Below are 20,967 nucleotides of genomic sequence, written 5' to 3'. Positions count from 1 at the left end.
CTGACAAGTCTTCCACACAATTACTAGGTATCCCCCAAAAACATGTAATGCTTGTATGACTTGAACACTCAGGGCTGACAAGTCTTCCACACAATTACTAGGTATCCCCCCAAAACATGTAATGCTTGTATGACTTGAACACTCAGGGCTGACAAGTCTTCCACACAATTACTAGGTATCCCCCAAAAACATGTAATGCTTGTATGACTTGAACACTCAGGGCTGACAAGTCTTCCACACAATTACTAGGTATCCCCCAAAAACATGTAATGCTTGTATGACTTGAACACTCAGGGCTGACAAGTCTTCCACACAATTACTAGGTATCCCCCCAAAACATGTAATGCTTGTATGACTTGAACACTCAGGGCTGACAAGTCTTCCACACAATTACTAGGTATCCCCCAAAAACATGTAATGCTTGTATGACTTGAACACTCAGGGCTGACAAGTCTTCCACACAATTACTAGGTATCCCCCCAAAACATGTAATGCTTGTATGACTTGAACACTCAGGGCTGACAAGTCTTCCACACAATTACTAGGTATCCCCCAAAAACATGTAATGCTTGTATGACTTGAACACTCAGGGCTGACAAGTCTTCCACACAATTACTAGGTATCCCCCCAAAACATGTAATGCTTGTATGACTTGAACACTCAGGGCTGACAAGTCTTCCACACAATTACTAGGTATCCCCCAAAAACATGTAATGCTTGTATGACTTGAACACTCAGGGCTGACAAGTCTTCCACACAATTACTAGGTATCCCCCCAAAACATGTAATGCTTGTATGACTTGAACACTCAGGGCTGACAAGTCTTCCACACAATTACTAGGTATCCCCCAAAAACATGTAATGCTTGTATGACTTGAACACTCAGGGCTGACAAGTCTTCCACACAATTACTAGGTATCCCCCCAAAACATGTAATGCTTGTATGACTTGAACACTCAGGGCTGACAAGTCTTCCACACAATTACTAGGTATCCCCCAAAAACATGTAATGCTTGTATGACTTGAACACTCAGGGCTGACAAGTCTTCCACACAATTACTAGGTATCCCCCAAAAACATGTAATGCTTGTATGACTTGAACACTCAGGGCTGACAAGTCTTCCACACAATTACTAGGTATCCCCCCAAAACATGTAATGCTTGTATGACTTGAACACTCAGGGCTGACAAGTCTTCCACACAATTACTAGGTATCCCCCAAAAACATGTAATGCTTGTATGACTTGAACACTCAGGGCTGACAAATCTTCCACACAATTACTAGGTATCCCCCAAAAACATGTAATGCTTGTATGACTTGAACACTCAGGGCTGACAAGTCTTCCACACAATTACTAGGTATCCCCCAAAAACATGTAATGCTTGTATGACTTGAACACTCAGGGCTGACAAGTCTTCCACACAATTACTAGGTATCCCCCAAAAACATGTAATGCTTGTATGACTTGAACACTCAGGGCTGACAAGTCTTCCACACAATTACTAGGCATCCCCCCAAAAACATGTAATGCTTGTATGACTTGAACACTCAGGGCTGACAAGTCTTCCACACAATTACTAGGTATCCCCCAAAAACATGTAATGCTTGTATGACTTGAACACTCAGGGCTGACAAGTCTTCCACACAATTACTAGGTATCCCCCAAAAACATGTAATGCTTGTATGACTTGAACACTCAGGGCTGACAAGTCTTCCACACAATTACTAGGCATCCCCCCAAAAACATGTAATGCTTGTATGACTTGAACACTCGGGGCTGACAAGTCTTCCACACAATTACTAGGTATCCCCCAAAAACATGTAATGCTTGTATGACTTGAACACTCAGGGCTGACAAGTCTTCCACACAATTACTAGGCATCCCCCAAAAAGATGCTTTAATGCACACAGATACTCTAAAACCTGCTCATGTTGATCCAAATCACACAGTGCAGCAAAGACAAAGTCTTTACAATTTGGCTGTGCAGATGCATTAAGATGGTGAACCAGTCAAAGTGACAGGTCATTTATACAACCAGATAAGGTGGGCCTTTTCCCTAATGTCTGGCTGGGTGGAAGACCCACCATGATGCAGTACATAATCACCAATTTGAGTCACTGTGACTAACATAGTATTTACCCTGATGTATATTTGGTAGTATTTATGTGGTTATTTTTACTTTGATGAATGCAAAGCCATGTTTGTTACTACCTTATACTAAAATATGTTTTGATATTTAGAGTACTAACACATTTCCACTTATGGTCCGATTAGACTTAAAATACACAACGAATATTCACTTTTGAGATATAATTTTTGGTATGTGTTGATTCTTGGTTATTTTATCTTCATCGTCCTGTACTTTGTTTAGTAATTCAAACTTCCCAGTTTGCGTAAAAAGGATGAGTTTAGCGATTTCAACATCGAAAATGCCTTTGTTTCATTATTTGCTGAAGGACGGCCGCTTAGGTATGTGCTCTGTAACTTGCAGCAAATGAATCTAAAAACGTTAGGTAATCAAACAAAAATGACGTTGTACTAAAGTCTAAAAAATATGTCAAGGTCTGCATTTTTTCATAGCATAAAAACGATATACTTGCTTTTATTGTGACACCCTCTAATCAACTGATTTCCATTCCCCTCAAGAGTCAAAATGGTATGTGCCTCCATTTTACGCTTTGACTCGAAAAAGTCTTTTTTGCTTGACGTGTTCATTTGCCTTCAATTGCGTTTCAGTGGCTGTCACAGTCGTATTCTGAGTCTTGCCAATAACATTTTGGTCCAAATTCACGTAGATATCGCCGAGAAAACTAAAATTTTCAATAAAAGCTAATTTGCATAACAATGTTTCAGCCCTTGGTCACCATATTGGACACTCATATAGCTAGGGAAGTTCACTCGCATTAAATTGCGTTCGCCGTGATACGCAAAAATTTATTTGCACTAAAGTTTGTGCAAGATCTGCACTTTCTCATAGCATAAACACAGTTTTTAACCTCTATTACTAAAATCAAAATGTAATTGAGGTATTTATCGCCGCGTAGTTTCGATTTTTTTCACTCGAAAGGCAAAGGTGATAAGGCTAGATTCTCAAGGACGCAGGTCGTTTGGATAGGACGATTTCTTTTGTTTCCAAATCGTTATATGCCTAGAAATGTGGCAACGTTGTTTTTGGTGAATATAACATGTTCTGTTCCAATAAATGATTTTGATATGCATAACAATTACTTACTGAAACATTTCCTGTACTCTCTAAAATTTTACATTGCCACTAGCCCAAGATGGACTTCCTGTTCAACACGTTGAATGTTCGCGTCACTGTACGTAAAAACACACTCTCAAACTTGACAATTTTAAAGTTCAGACCATTAAGCAAATAGATGGAAATACCAGTTGCATAAATCATGAAAATTGATGATTCGATTGGTGACCAGGATAGCTGCATTTAGTGTTCTTTTCTATGCAATAAAAAATCATATCTATGCTGTGGGCGGCGAAGGGCGACAGAGTGTATTGGTTCAACGGCTCTCAAGGCACGGGCAACTGACATTCCCTGACTTTTTTTTTTTACTATTCTGACGTGTTCTGGGCTGTATATAACAGTCAGACACTGACAAGTAAGTAAGTACTAGTAAACAGTCCGGGACATAGTCAATACAAGCCGGTAGGCTGGTTGACGATCCACTCCGCTCAAAAAAACAAGCAACATGTTTTTGGCTGTTTCCATGGTAGGACATGAACGTGAAGCTAACGTCAGTTTATAACTAAATGGGCCCTGTATACGAAGTTCGCAAAAACCATTCAGTATTTAGAAGTCACTCAGTTTATTACTAGGACGTATTCTGCTGTTACATTTATTATTTCCAACCGTTTTGTAACAGTATTTTCAAGAATGAAGGCAGCATTTATAGTTCATTCAAAGTTGCGTTGGGATTACGTTGATACAGTGTAACAACGTCGGCGTCGGTGATCTCTTACCAGTGCGCAACGTAGCCAAAATAAAAAGCATGATCATCTGAACATTGCTATTACAAAACTGGTAGGAGGTAATACATTTGGGGCGAAAGTATTCAAAAATCAGTTTTTGGCTGCTGCAATGGCAGTGGTGGGCCAGGATTTTTTTACTCCTGTGTGCGAAGCACAAAAAGGGAGTCTTTGCAGTTAGTGTGTCTGTCTGTGTGTCTATGTGTGTGTGTCTGTTCCACTGCTATCTCAAGAACCATACATCAGTTTTTGATGAAACTTGGTGCATAGATGCTCTGGGCCAATGCGCAGATTTGATTAGGTTTTGGTAAAAAGCCATGCATATTAATTACCTAATTTGCATGATAATTAGCTGATTTTTAGCTGTTCCATGACTGTTTCACTGATATCTAAAGAACCACTCATTGGATTTTGATTAAGCTTGGCACATAGATGCTCTGAACTAATGTGCAGATTTGATTAGTTTTGGGTAAAAATCTGTGCAATATTAATTACCTAATTTGCATAATGATTATTCAAGTACTAATCATCACATTTCAATAAAACTTGGTACATATATGTCATGGGACACTGCACAGACCTGATTTCAATGAAACTTTGTACATAGTTACTTAATGGCTGTGCATAATTTGCATAATTACCAGTAGTTATTTTTTTCCCATGAATGTTCCACTGATATATAAAGAACAACTAATTGGATTTTAATGAAACTTTTAAAGAGTATTCATCATCACATTTCAATGAACCTAGGACTAAGCAGAGACCAAATTAGTTTTTGGTAAATATTTATGTTTATTAATCACCTAATTAAAATAATTATTCTACATTTGAATAAAATTTGGTACATAAATGCTTTAGGACAATAGACAGGCCCGATTAATTTTGGGTTGAAATTTGTGCATATTAATTCTCTAATAATAATTCATAGTTTTTTTGTTCAAATCACATTTCAATGAAACTTGGTACATAGATATTACATTACGCAGGCCTTATTAGTTTTACACTCAAATCTGGTCATATCAGTTACCTGATTTACATAATTAGTTTTCAGCTATTCCATCAATATCTCAAGGAGAAGTAATTTTGAATTAATTTTTAATGTGTCTTCAATACTCTCAGCACACGGGAGTTCTTTCTAAGCTTTATTTGATTTCCAATTAGTGACGGTACAACCTACCTGTGAAGTATGAACAAAATCAGCTGAGCCAAAAAAATCACAGGAGTTAAAAGCCGTTGCTGGTGAAAAGTTACCCCACACTCAATCTGAGTAGAATGAGCTATGTCTGAGGTATTTTATCACAAATTTGTAAGAGGAGATACATTTAGCGTGAAGCTATCCAAAAAAAACAATTTTTTGGCTGTTGCTATTGCCACGGTGGGCCAACTCGGATGAAGGTGTGACCTACCTGCCAAGTTTGAGTGAAATCGGCCAAGCCAAAAAATCACAGAAGAAATAATATGTGAAAACACTGGAAATCTCACACACAAAATGACAAAAGTGATTATAAAGGCAATCCTAGTAGAGCGGATAGCTAATAATTAATATTTCATTTTTGTTAGTGTATCTTTAATTTTATTTATTAAAATATGTACACATATCTAATTGGGGTGGGAATTGCCAAGCCAATTTATAAAATTATAAACAAATATTTTTGTAAATAATACTGACCGTGAAATACACCCTTGAGAAGTGTTACTGACGGAATATTTTATATTGCAATTTCTTTCAATTTAATTAGTTTTATTGCAATGCATTAGTAATAATGTAAATATATATATATACATTTCTTTATTTCATTGTTGAGACTGAGTTATATATTTGTTACGTACTATAATTTATCCATATTGGAAAACGGTTATGGGGATTAATTTTCAACTATCCTTTGCAACATCATTAAGATCATAATGATAATGTTTATTGGTTTTTGAAACTATGGGCATTATCAGAGCATGGGTTTTATTTTGGAACTCCTGCCAGATTAATAGCTTCTAAGGATGGTATTCCCAGAATAGCACAAGTTGTTAAAGAAACATAAAACTTTAATTCTCAACAACGATGAAAGGACCAGTTACTATGACAAAGCCCTACTCCCAGCGAGACCCACCCAATACGAAAGCCACTTACCGCGAAAGCTACTTACCGCGAAGGTACTAGTATAATCTGTAAAATAATGTATTTGTGTTTTATTTTCGAATAAAAATGTTTTGTGATGTAACATTCTACCCTTTCAGAATGTATTTTACCATATCTGGAACAATTTTATGATTAAGTGGTGAGTAGATAGGCGTCTTTTTTTGAATACGAACACTGCAGCAAACGACTTGTGAGATTTTTACTAAATAATTGTTATCACAAAAAGGTAATTCCAACAGTGATATCGGGGATGTGATTGGTTGTATGTCCGTTCCTTTGACACAGGGAAGCTGGCAATATCTGGATGTTTGATAGAAGTCGTATATTTCTTTACGTTACAAGTGACTGTGGCCATGCTGGCCAGTGGTTGGTTACCGCAGTTTAGCAGGAAATATTCCTTTTAGAAATGATAAACACTCACAAAAAATTGCCTCCATTTACGCGACTTTGCATAGAACATATACCCTTTATTCTATAGTACTGACAATAGCACCAAGACATTTGTGAAAACAAAACAGAAGACCAATGTTTTTGATCTATGTAGCAAACAAAAAATGTTGGAGAAATGTTTGGATAGTTTTCTCTCAAATTTGTTTATGGTGGTGATATTTTGGGTTAATTTCTTGTTCAATTTTGTTCAGTTTTTCTAAACCAAGAATACCATTGCATTACTAGTACGTGCCCTAACAAAATTTATTCATTTCAAAGGAAGGAGCATTTTTCCATAATTTAATGCAACAACTCTCACATAATATGATATCAAGACTTTGACAAATAAATGAATAATAGATTAGTAATTCAGAAGTGTTGTGGGCAAGCCATGGCATTGTTCTCAAGTCATGAAGACAGCCAATCAGTGAAGACACGGAATTCAAAATAAAAGCAAATATATAAAATGAAATAAAATTCATGATGTACAATACATAAGATTTTAATCAGATTATTTTTGAAATGGTTGGATTCTAGACTAGCCAGTATTTCATAAATAAAAGGACTGCAGTGTTGGAAACTGCAATCTTTGGGTCACATATGAGTAATACAATTCCCACAATTAGCATCGGCTAAAAGAAACTAAATATTTTTAGAAAATTTGTAGTAACCAGAACATTGTTTTTTTTTCATCAAAAAAGTGATTGATTCAATTGTTTTTGTTTGAAACAAGATGCATGGATATTGACACACAAATATGCCACAGCAATGTGAGCAGCTCTGGGAAATATATGAAACATTTAAAAAAACATTTAACATTAATGGGTAAAACAGTATTTGGGTCAGCTTTATAAGTTTCTGTACACATTTTCAATATAGTAGTAGTGGTCAGCAGATGGACAAATAAAATATGTGACCTATCAGGCTGACCTATATGTCGCGTTAAAATTTGTAGAAGATAAATTTCACTTTTTGCTTGAATGTACAATTAATTACAACTTGAGAGACGCATTGCAAAATATTACTTTAACCCTCCTGTTATGAATAAATTTTGTATACTTCTTTACAATAAACAATCCATTTTCTTTGCTATGAAATTAAGATCTGAAATGCTCTGACTGTCTAATTTATCTATATTATAATGCGCTGTATGTTCTCATTTATTACTCTAATGATCCAAATTTTGACTACCGGTAGTGGCCTTTAATACTTATATAAATTACATTACATGTGCCCTGACAGATTTGTGATTTTGTCCTTATACATGTAATGAATATTTTTTCATATATGGTCATTACTACACAGCTCAAACTTACAAAACACATCCTGGAGTACATTATGGCTGGGCTACCAAATGGAAAAAATTACAATTTGTGTACCCTTGGTACAGTCTAGCTGTACCAGTCAAAAGTATCAGTAACTTCTCAATTACTTGAACACAAAGCAGAGAAACTGTAATTGAATAGGGATATGATGAAAATACAACGGTTCTCCTAAAACAATGTTTGAATTTGTTTCAAAATTCATACACATGTGTATACTGAGATGTGTAGATACAACAAACCAGGATGCAGTTCTCAATCCCTTATTTTATTAACACATTGCACTTTTCTATATATACAAAACATTGAATTCTTCTGTAATCTCATTGATTGCTATTAAATGTAAGATTCTAAATTGATTGCATGATTAGACTAAAGCAGTTAAAGCAGGAACTTTGGCTGCCAAGCTAATAAAACGTGATGGTGCAGTTTATAATGATAAGCACAAGGGAAAATTGTTGATTGAGGTATGAAGGTGAATTATTCTTACAGTTAATGATGAACTACGGTACTCATTTTGAATTTCATGAAAATTAATACATAGAAATTTAACAGCCAAGCAGAAAAGATTCTGTCATAGTCCTTCTAAAATAGAGAGACTGTAATTCTGCATATTTTCCACAGTAGTCATGTAATCTAGTTGAACAAATTCACAATGTAAATCCATGTTTTTTATAAATACTACCAGTTACCTACAATTAAAAAATAAAAGCAAACTTTCTTAAAAATAGAGCCACATGTACTCTACATCAAACAAATTGTGGGTGATGAATACCGGTAACTGTTGATCCAACCTTTTCAAGCTCAATTTCAGGTCAAGTAAAAAACAAAATGATACTGGAGGTGCACCAAATTATTATAATGGCTAAAATGTTGTCTTACATGCATCACTAGTGTCAGTGAAATCGTTGCATTGTTATACAATCGACTTACCCCTAATAGTGATACAACATAAATTACACTTGTACACAATAGTACGAGGATAATCTCGCAATTGTAAAAATTAAAATGCTGCAGTTTCCCCTCAGTATAATTATTTCAGTTTAAATTCACCTCAAAAAACTCTTTAATTGGGGATGGAGGGATTTCCAAAGGATGGCTGATTTCTCCAAATAATTGCATAAAAGGTTTATAAAGTTTTTTTACCACATTTACATTCATTTGCATAGATCCATTACAATATCACCTGATTGCTGTGAAAGCAATTAGTGCATACTGATGCAGGTCAAATAAAAGTCACCCACACATACCGGTAACTGTACAAATATTTTGCATAGTTTTTAATTAAAAAAAATAGAATTTAAATCCTGATTTGATACTCTGCATGAGTAAATTGTTTCCTAGCAACGATAGGACTTTTATCACTATCTGACTCTACAGAAGATGATGCAGCAAGTGGAGGTATACTGGGAGCTTTGCGTGGAGTGGAATGGATCAAATCTTTCCGTGGTGATTTCCCTGTAATGGACTCCTTTCGTGGTGATAATGGCGCTTTGAGTTCCTTCACTTGAGTAGCTTGCTTGAACTACAAATACATAATAAAAACAAGGGATGTTAAAAATAGGAAATGAGTTTACATTAAAATGTAATCTTAAATAGTGAGTTGTTAATAGTTACGAGTTGTCAACACTAGTTACTGTGGTGGTTATTAGATACATACTCAACTAGTGATGCAGTAAGAGTTTGAAAACCAATTATATACTGTACTGGCTCCATTGGAAGTGGATATATTGTTTACTGGATCATAGAAAATATGCCTTATTTTGACCATAAACACATCTCTGTTATTTATGTAAACACATGACATTTTGTTTTTAATTACAAGAAAGGATTTTTGTTTTCATCAAAATTAGGTTTTTATGTTCATGTTAAAAATAACAGATTTATGTGGATATTGTTTACTTACCCGGCTTCGCATGTCTTTAGCATGTCTGTCAACTTCTTTTCTTAAATCATCTTTAGATAGTTTATTCATATTTAACGAGAGGTACTGTAAATGATAACCAACAGAAACATGAAAGCATCACGTCACTTCATTACATTACATCTAATGTAAAGACCTAGACTGGCCCAGTCATGGCAAAGTTATTGTTTTAAATGCTAAATCTTCTAAAACAAGTTTGTAGAATCTTCCGTATTGACGCAAAATTACTGTGACTGGTGTGTTCTACTGCGCCCTCTATAGTTGTCGACACGTTTTTGTGGTGATAAATATGCTAATGTAAGTGTTCTACTCCCGGGTTTCATAGCGTCACTGGATATCATGAATAAGTAATAGCAATAGATATGCTGCAGAATTGACCAGTCATGATAATTTCGCATTTGACCACACTTTAAGAAAGAAAATTATAAAATTGCCATGGCTGGGTCAGTCTAGTGAAGACTTTTATACTACGTACAAATTGTATTTAGCTGATCACTAAGTAATATATATATATGTATTTTATAACCAGATTATGTTAGTGACTTATAGACTCATCTGAGTAGATTCACCAGCTCATGCATGTACATATCAAAATTTGAATCATACAATACAAAGTTGTGAGAGTTTTTGTAACTTCTATTCAAAAATTGACCTTTTTAATAGTGAGATATAGAGATTTGACGGGCTATTTCAGTGAGTATTACTTGACTAGCTATGAACTTTGATATGCCATTGAAACCATCTTTTTCTGAACATATTTGTTTGCACCAAATATTTGTGTTCTGATTTTAAAACATTTGTATAGACCCGGGCAGACTTGTGTACACATGTTGCATAATAACTACATGTATATTCCATAAATGTGTAAATACACTATGCTAATTACAGACAGTTATGCAAAACAAAATACAGATTGACAGTCATTATAGACATTTTAATTTCAATAAATATAATAATTGGGCACTTACCTTCCAGTGTATTTGTTCATAACTATGGGGGTCATGTGACACTGGTAATCCAACTTTGCATTTTTTAACAGTATGCCAATCTTTGTGAAATAAACAAAAAGAAATGAATCATGAAGGTTAAATTAAAAAAAAGTTTCTACACATACATTTAGCATTACCTGGTATAACCTATCAGGGTATTGACACAGTTTTGAAAGGAAAAAGACATAAAAAGACAGTGTATTTTTGCTGTACTCTAAACTTTAATATGTCCAAATCAGAACCACTTTTCTCTCAGAAAACTAATAGACAGATTAGCAATGGCTCATACTCTCTAATGCATGCTACATTTGTAATAGTTACATAAACAAACTCATTCATGTGAAATTCACACCTTGAACAATAAATGTTGTGAGTCTGTCTATTTCTTGTCTGAACTTTCGCTGCCAAGATGGCCACATGTGTACCTATTCATTATTAAACTGAGTTTGCCCAAGTTGGATTTTTATAAGCAGTGTGCACTGTTACAAGATTGATTTTGATTAAATCACCCAAAATCAAGTTTATTCAGCTTGTTGGTTACCAATTATGCAATTATAGTAAGATTGTTTTTTTGAAATCACTATATTAATGTACAATATTTTATTGTGTCAATGACACCCCAGTGAATTAACACATCTAGTTGCATCACAGCAAATCTGTGCGTGTCATGCAGTGGCATATCATATCAGCTTAGAGGACACACTGATCAGAAGTAATGTATAGATCTGATTGCATTGAATCTCTGCAGTCACTTGTCTGAATACCCAAAAGGCTCATGGGAGTCTTACAACCTCCAAGAAATACTGTAGTTTAGGAAGACAAAATTACAGTATTGCACTAGATGGAATATTTTACTTACAAAAAGTCATGTCCATATAGAAAAGAGGATATTTATTAAAATTAGAAAAAAATATATTGTACAAGAAGTATACGATATTACATACTGAAACTTACATCTTTTATATGAGTCTTCAAAATCAATTAGTAAATCTGTTAAGCTCTGGGGAAAAAACACACAAAATTATTATTACCAGTGTTATAAAGTGAAAAAGTTATTACACCAGGTGTGTTCAAAATGAATCTCGTCTGATGTATAATTTACATGTATAAGCATGGATTATGTGATTGGTTACTAGTAAGACATTTGGCTTCTCAATGAACCAATCAGTGACAGTTCAACAAACTAGCTTTTTACAAAGCTAACTTGAGATTGAAAATACCATACTCTAGTGGAGTTCATGCACAGTATACAGTGTGAGTGAAAATACATTACCTTGAATACAAGAGATTTATACATCAAGTCATCTCTTCTACTCATCCCCAATGCTCCATATCTACCGCCATAGTAAACGCCAAGTACCACATGTCGATGGTAATTCCCAGAAAACTGAGTTTTAAAACTAATAGTAAATCTTTCTAAACCGGCTATCCCATTGGTTAAATGACTGTAGAAAGGTTATGTTAAGAAAAGTGATAAATAAAATAACACAGCTAACTGTGCTGAACAAAGAAGCAATAGATGAAGGGGTACATTTGTTAATTATTTATTCAACACTAAAACGAACTACAGCGAGTTGTTCTATGGTCATATAACAATAAAAATAAAGATAAAATAAAATAGAATAAGATTAAATAAACTAAACTAAACTACACTAAGATACAGTAAAGTTAATCAACTACACAGAATGCTAAATAAAGCTAAAATAATATTACAAACACGCAAAAGATCATAATAAACTTATACGGTACAATAAATACAATACAATATACTAGCTAATATTGTTAAGGTAAAAAAAAAAAAAAATCACATTAGAGTCATAATTATGGTGGAAAGAATATTCTTAATTTTGGTGGAGTTGCTCACATCTCATTTGCATACATTTTTGTATATATTGTGTAGTTCTTATTCCTGAACAATATTTCATAATTGCCTTGAATTTTTCCTGTTCATTTAACTTACTAAAAGTTAGTATAATTTCCTTACAGTACTTGAATAATTCAATTTTTTTTTTCTGTGTGTATTGTAAAGACTACAGTGCATAAGGAAATGTATTTCATCTTCAATTTGCTTTTTATCACAGGCTCTTTCATTCCTTGGAGTTTTGCAATGCCTGCCAGTTTCAATATGAAGTTTGTGATCAGAGATTCTGAACTGGCATAGGGAGTGTCTCAGTTTGATATTATTTATTGTTATTAAACATTTTTCCATTTTAAACTGTGTTTTGAATGTTCTATAATTTTCCAATTTGTTTGTTCCACCATTTGCTCTGTTGTCATCAAATAGAGCTTCTTTCCATTTTATTTTATAATTTTTTTTCAGTAAAGCAGAGATAGTCTTGGTTTGGAGTGGTTTCTTTTTTTTTTATTTGTTGTTTTATTGCATTATTAAGATTGTTGTCACTGATTATTTTGTCAACATTTTTTGTCCACCCAGTTTTTACTGTATTGACCTCATCAAAGGTGCTTTTTATTAACTTGGGCGTCTCTGGGAGTTTTGATCTGAACCAGAATTTAATTATTTGTGTGATAATTTTTATGGCAAGAGGGTATCTTCCCAATTCCCTTAAGATTGCAAGCTTAGTAGCATTCTTTTTAACCCCCAAGAGTAATCTGCAGAAAGAATAGTTAACATTTACAATAATGTCGCTATTTTTAGTGACTTCCTCTCCCCATACTTTACACCCATAGCTAATAATGGGTGCTATCAATTTATCAAATAGGTTTAGAGCTGTGCTTATTTTGAGGTTTGAGACAGAATTGAGTGTTTGTTTTAGCATGGAACTATAAACCCCAGGAAGAACAACGAAACTAAGAGGATTAAAAAAACCTTTGTCTTAGTTTATCTTACAGTGCTTTCGCTTTTGTTTCCACAACATTAGTCATACTCCATGTTAGTTGCCGCCGATACGCCCGTATCAACCGCTTTGCTGGAAACGGAAAACTTGAAAAAAAAAATATATATCTGCGCAGTAAAATATTTCGTTCACTACGCATGCGCAAACAAGTCGGTCTGCAGGGTAACCTTCAATGTACCGGAAATCATGCAACGGGTCGGAGTTTTAGCGAGTTTTCATAATTTTCAATGTCGTTTTTAGATTACTTCTTGTTTTTTTCAACCCTCGAAAAAATAAGGTTGCGAAAGTTTGCGAAACATGGGGTTTGGTATGCTGTTTGTTGTCGAGATATCCTGACTTATTCCGTGTTTCCCTTCGATCGCCAGAAGTGGCAATGTGTTTTTTTTCCCCGTTGAATGTCGCTCATTTATCAGTGTTTTTGTCTTGGCGCCATTGTTTTTTTATGCTATAACCGAAACAACTCGATCACGTGATCTCTTGAAGTCGCCCGATTGACTCCGAAAATGACCGATAGTCGGGGATAAACCTTCATTTGCGTAAATCGGCTTACTTTTAATGCGACGAAATAAACAGTCAAAATAAACATTCGACATCGCGGCAACTATCATAGTTCAAAGGAAACGAAGTGGTTGTTCTTCCTGGGGTTTATAGTTCCATGGTTTTAGTAAGAACATTGCCTTCATTGCTTTTTCTTTTAGAGTCTTACAAACCAATTTAAACTTTCCATTTGATGTAAAAACTATTCCCAAGTAATTGTAGCTTCCATCATTAATTTTGTTTTGCTTAAACTTACAGTTAATTTCTATGCATCACTATATTCTGCCAAAGCATCTAAACTGTTTTGCATACCTTCCTGTGACTGCGATAGAATCAAGACATCATCTGTTATGCACAACTAATCCTCTTTGTATACAGCCTAGGGTAAATTTGCACTGAGAAAGTACTAAGTTGGCAACTAGTGTTCATACTATAATTATAAGTGAGTATGTAAACTTTTTTTACAAAATAGAGAATTGACAATGAAGACATTGATATGAACACTGGACTGTATAGATGTAAAGGATACATGGCAAGAATTACAGCTTCAAGACATTTAATTGGAAGTGACTCACGGATCATTTCTTTAGCAGAGTCAACATGCCTGTAAAAGGAAACAAATAGAATTTTTTTTTATTTATTTAGTTCAGTACGTTCAGCTCTAATAATTTTAATACTTTATCACCACTGAAAAATTATTCATAACAACAAGACATAGAAACAGACAAATATTTTGAACAGACAAATATACTAAATATTTTGATTTTTATATGAAGATTGAATCTATAGGGAGTACTATAGGAAGTATGATACTCCTAGAAAAAAGAAGCTCACAAATGCAAAGGAATATAATTCCATAAATATTCAACTTTTTTTATTGTTGTCCACTATTTTGATTTTCCGGCAAAGGATTGTAGGTAAAATATGACATCTGTAACTTCAGAGATACTGACATGTACAAAGAATTGAACATTTAGTAGAAATGTATTTTTTCAGTCCTGTTGCCAATGTTCTAAACTTTCACCCATTTTGAAGATCTACTTTAGAAGTTATAAATTACATCATTTCCTCATTTTATCTCAACAGATGCTATGATACTTTGATGGAGACTCAAGACAGTTGACAACATATATAGTGCTGAACAACTGTCAGTTGCATTCTCCTGCATTTGTGGAGCTTTTTCATCTGTTGCACTTTAAAGAATTTGTAGTTATTGGGGGAACCAGAATTGTAATTGCATATTACAGCGTATGACCTGGGTGGGAGTGTGTACAAATCTTTTGACGAGTATGCAGTTGCTGGGCTGGCGTGGCTAGTTAGCTTGTGTATATATCTGGTAGCATCGCTTATGTGTGGGCTTCAAATACAAACACAATGTTCTGCACCATCATTGACAGTGTTGAACGTCACTTACATAAAACGTAAATTGTGGAATACAGAAAAAGGGCATGTGCACTGCGTACATAATATGCTAATGACCTTTAACGAGGTTATGATGTAGACATAACTCATGAATATTATTTGAAAGTGCAATTATTAATAGAAAGCATTTATTTAGAAACGCCGGAATCTTGTATATTCGGCCTTGACCACTCTGTCTATTGTGGTAATTTGGAGACTGTACACACTTTTTATCATACTAAACTGGTCACCAAATTTAACAACTGTTTCTGGCCTTTACACTCAAGTCTGAATGAGCATAGGCAATCCAAAATAGGTTTTGATTGTATATAGCACCACCAGTGGCTGTTCCTGGCTCCATGTTTCCAGTAAGGTAATACTGTGCAGATTAGTGTGCTTGGACATAAAGTTCAACTTAGGAGTGGTGGTGTTAGAATTTCATTTATTACAAAATGTGCAGTTCTTTTTCTCTAGTACTACCATCTATACAGAAATAATTGTCAATCCCTAAATATTAATGTGTATAATGTACTCTTAATAAAAACAATAATATTTGTGAGGCTTACCCGGCTAGTGGTCTGTTTTTCCTAATTTCAAAGAATTGCGTCCCTGTATGGTTATATCTAGAATTCATGTCAAGGTGAATAAGTGACAGTGACCTTCAAATTTTATGATCAATAATGCCATCTACAGATAACAACAACATGTGAAGTGGTGTAAAAATATCCAATGGTATGCAACAACTTTTCAATACTTGTTATTAGAAGCACATGCATACAGTTTATTAGTGCCAATGTTGTTCATGACTTGTGAGTTTGTGAAAAGTTCACAATACAAAACAAGACACGTATACTGTTCATCAATGGCAACAATGCAAACTTTATAGTTTAATGTGATTCATATTCTTAAATACATGTGGAGGTTTTTTTGTGAATGTGTTATGCCTGCAAAAAGATGCTCAAAAAATAGAGGACTTCATATATAAACCCATTTTGAGGATAAATTGCAGCACAAGTATATTCCCCAAGTAGTGCATAACATTTACATATACTGGAATAATGAATGGGATCCAAATGTTATGACTCACAAACTATTCACATTAGGTTTTGTTTTAAAAAGCAGAAATATGTTGTGTGGTAAGCATCGAAGAAGACATTATTGAGCAGTACCGGTAATACTTAACTTTTCAGCAGAACATCATTTTTTTTTATCAAGACATGAAGTCAATAGAAAATTATTTCCCTTTGATACAAAATTTTCAAAAACATTCTAGAAAAATACGTATTATAAAAAAAATGTTGCAGCCAAATTTTGAGTAAAAAATGATGGCACCTACAGTTATTGTGCTGCATCATGTTTGAAACTGTATTCATAGCAACATATGCAACGTGTGTAAAATACATTGTTTATTTACATGAAATTCACACACATGCTGTATGATGATTGTAACGTTTTCAACAGACTGAGTGAAAACACATGGGTTCCTTATTATACTAAGATACAACACACATAATTTTTCTAGACTGTGATCATAGCAGTGCTATATATATATATATATATTCTTAGGATACTGTAAATCACACATATAATTCTGGATAGCGTCTAATTTGTCTGCAACAGTCATTCCTCCATGCAGTACTGGGATAGTTGGCACTGGGATCTGATGATGGAAAAAAACAATATTGTTAACTAGCTGTGTGATGTCACATGATGAACACAAATAAACAGATAGGTGCTGAATGTATTTTATGTTTAGGTGTATTACTAGTATGTTCACATTCAGAGATTTAAAAATACAATATAACAAGACTATATTTTTCAAGGTTAGGAATATGCCATTAAAAACTAATATGATATCAAGAAACATTATTTTCCAAGGAGACAGTGTGCAAATAGCCATTTGGCACAGTTCACTGGTCAATCAGCTGGATTAGTGGGATAACGCTCGTAATGGCAATCCATGAAGCTTGGTGACTTGATTGGATATATGATCACAATGGTCTGGTCAAAACTTTTTTTAGGATGGATAATTTTGCATTCTGACAGTATATTGTTATTCTGAGTCATGTTTCTCCCTGTATGTGCTGTATATTTTCAATACGCTGTGACATTTGTGTCACATGAACGTATTCACGGGAAATGTATCATTTTGGCAAAGTGTGGTAAAGTTGGTGGGAAGGGTGAATGTATCGTTTTGGCAAAGTGTGGTAAAGTTGGTGGGAAGGGTGAATGTATCATTTTGGCAAAGTGTGGGAAAGTTGGTGGGAAGGGTGAATGTATCATTTTGGCAAAGTGTGGTAAAGTTGGTGGGAAGGGTGAATGTATCATTTTGAAGATTGTTTGTTCCCAAAAAACGTCTGCATTTTAAAATACTAGAAGTGTCAATAAAATCAAGATGGTGATGTCAGTAATGATTGGATAAGTCTGTAGAATTTGTTTAGAAGGAAGAGTTTTCCAATATAAAAAATATATTTATGTTAATACTGGTATAATACGTCAAGGAATAAATAAAGTGTGATTATGTGTTTTTCATTTTGTGCCTGGCCCATACTAGTTTTCACAAGTGCATAGCACAAGTTTCTGTCCTAATTACAAATGAATGACAAATTCATACAACATTTGTTCCATGGTTAGAACAACACATTTTGAAATTGGTAGGGTAGTTTAATTTTTTACATTAGTATTTCCTACCGGTACATCAATAAAATCCCAAAATAACTACAGTAACTGTTTTTCTTGATTTTAAGTAAAACGTGTAGGTTAATATTACATGTCTCTTTATCAAAAATTGTCAATAGTATATTTGCCCACTGCAAGCATTGGTACAATAGACTGGATGTCGTGTCCAGACTGGGGTAATACTAATAATATTTATTATTATACATCTGTCACCGTAACGCCATAAGTTACAGCGTGGCGTAATTTTGTGGTATTGCACTGAGTATTTTCATCCTACCATATTAGGAAACGCGAATTCCAAATATGGAACGATTATGCACATAACCATCCTCTAATTATAAAAACAAACATGGCTACCCCCGGGTTTGACCAGTCCCCACACAAAGAAGTTCGCTAAATCTGTTTTTAACGTTTTGGATTTTGATATTCCTATGATGTATTTCTAATAAGGTTATTATGAGAATACTGCAAAGTATACACTTAGGCAGTATGCGGTCGCATCAACCAACGTTGTACGTCGGTCGATACTCCTGCGTCTTCATGCATACATTGCGGTATCCTCGTAATAACATCATATTAACTCATAATATCTCCTGGAAAAGACATGAACAAAACAACAACAAAAAAACACAGCTCCAAACTCATTCAAAACACTCACTACTGGTTCCAAAATTATTAATACAAATTTCTGCTTTGTTAAATAAATGCAGTCTATGGGGGGACGGTCGATTCGTCCCAAATCACATTCGCCCCAAGTCGATTCGTCCTACAAGTCGATTCGTCTCAAGTCGATTCGTCCCACAAGTTAATTCGTCCCAAAGTCGATTCGTCCCACAAATTGATTCGTCCCACAAGTTGATCGATTCGTCAGATTTAAGGTTAGCCCACTACTAACTCGCCAAATAAACACAAAAAATCCAAACAACGAACTGTTCACGTACACGTCATGCACTGGCATGCGTAATTGTTCGTTATGCCATTTTGTTTTTGCCAACGTTATAAACACGCAACGCAACGTGGAGTTATTAGTTAATAAATACAAATACACCGTACATGCAACGTACAAGTTATTAGTTAATAAATACAAACACACCTTACATGCAACGTAGAGTTATTAGTTAATAAATACAAATACATCGTACATGCAACGTACAAGTTATTAGTTAATAAATACAAATACACCGCACACGCAACATAGAGTTATTAGTTAATAAATACAAATACACCGTACACGCAACGTACAAGTTATTAGTTAATAAATACAAATACACCATACACGCAACGTACAAGTTATTAGTTAATAAATACAAATACACCGTACATACAACGTACAAGATATTAGTTAATAAATACAAATACATCGTACATGCAACGTACAAGTTATTAGTTAATAAATACAAATACACCGCACACGCAACGTAGAGTTATTAGTTAATAAATACAAATACACCGTACACGCAACGTACAAGATATTAGTTAATAAATACAAATAAACCGCACATGCAACATAAAGTTATTAGTTAATAAATACAAATACATCGTACATGCAACGTACAAGTTATTACTTAATAAATACAAATACACCGCACACGTAACGTAGAGTTATTAGTTAATAAATACAAATACACCGCACATGCAACGTGGAGTTATTAGTTAGCGTGTCAGTAACAGTTGGCATAGAAATTGACCCTGCTCAAGATTGTAACGCTGACCAAAAATTAAAAAAAATGGACGAATGTGAATTGGGACGAATGTGAAATAGGACGAATGTGAATTGGGACGAATCGACTTGTGGGACGAATGTGAATTGGGACGAATCGACTTGTGGGACGAATGTGTTGGGACGAATGTGAATTGGGACGAATTGACTGTGAATCAGTCTATGTGCCCGGTATGCTGGGCAATTCATAACATAGTGTTTTATATCGTTAAAATTGGTTACTGTTCTAGAATTAAATGAATTCATCTGTTTATGTATGACAACATCAATTTTAAGACAAAGATTACTATAAACTCTTAATCCAGTTAAGCTCATAAGTAGCAAAACGTTAGTCGTATCAAGAAAGTAGCTTTCAGCTTTAAACTTGTTCTGTATTGCAATTGCACATTTAACATTCTTCCCACCCAAAATAGATTATTTATGCTACTGTGCAGTAAACAAAATTAAAACTACCACAGTGAAAACCGCGCAATATAATAATCATTTTATTTTAGCACCATGTTCACAGTTACATACCCGCATTTTATTAACAACGATCTAATTTTAATTAATAACCTGACAGAGCAATTATTGTAAAATAAATAAATTACCTTGGGTAGATCTTTATTGTTTCTCACATCGGTCACCATTTTTGTCCCATTTGGATGTATTTTCGACACGTGATTCCACATTCGTTCCCATGTCTTCTTACTGATAGGAAAACCATCTTTATTGACGTAAAATAAAACGCCACTTTCTTCTTGAAAATCCCCTTCTTCTTCCTTTTCTCGCCCCTTGTTGTCACCTTTCTTCTGATCTGACATACTTTGCCATTACATACTCATAAACTGAACTGTCAAGTTTGCAATCTGTCGATTAAAATGGAGGAGAAAGAAATGAAAACAATATCTTCGTGCCCAGTTTTATGTTTGTTTACATCTCGTTTCCAAGTGTTAACCTTTGACCCATTTGAGTGTTTGTAAAGTATGTACTCCAATCTAGCAGAAGGTAG

The 20,967-nt window shown here is 34.4% G+C and overlaps 1 protein-coding gene across 1 annotated transcript; it reads right to left on the bottom strand.

The window, feature by feature from the left end:
* Positions 1-8,118: 8,118 nt before the first annotated feature.
* LOC102806929 (tubulinyl-Tyr carboxypeptidase 1) lies at positions 8,119-20,930 on the bottom strand. Its single transcript, XM_085507510.1, has 9 exons — positions 20,567-20,930; positions 17,149-17,237; positions 16,144-16,200; positions 14,706-14,780; positions 12,058-12,229; positions 11,739-11,784; positions 10,764-10,843; positions 9,778-9,861; positions 8,119-9,396 (listed from the first exon to the last, which is right to left on the bottom strand). The coding sequence occupies exons 1-9, from the start codon at positions 20,777-20,779 to the stop codon at positions 9,172-9,174; spliced, it is 1,041 nt and encodes a 346-aa protein (XP_085363636.1). The 5' UTR covers positions 20,780-20,930; the 3' UTR covers positions 8,119-9,171.
* Positions 20,931-20,967: the final 37 nt, after the last annotated feature.

This window comes from Saccoglossus kowalevskii, chromosome 2 (assembly GCF_978046115.1).
Source record: "Saccoglossus kowalevskii chromosome 2, keSacKowa6.1, whole genome shotgun sequence".
NCBI lineage: Eukaryota > Metazoa > Hemichordata > Enteropneusta > Harrimaniidae > Saccoglossus > Saccoglossus kowalevskii.
Note: the sequence above shows the minus strand (reverse complement) of the source record. Positions and strands in the feature narration are given on the sequence as shown.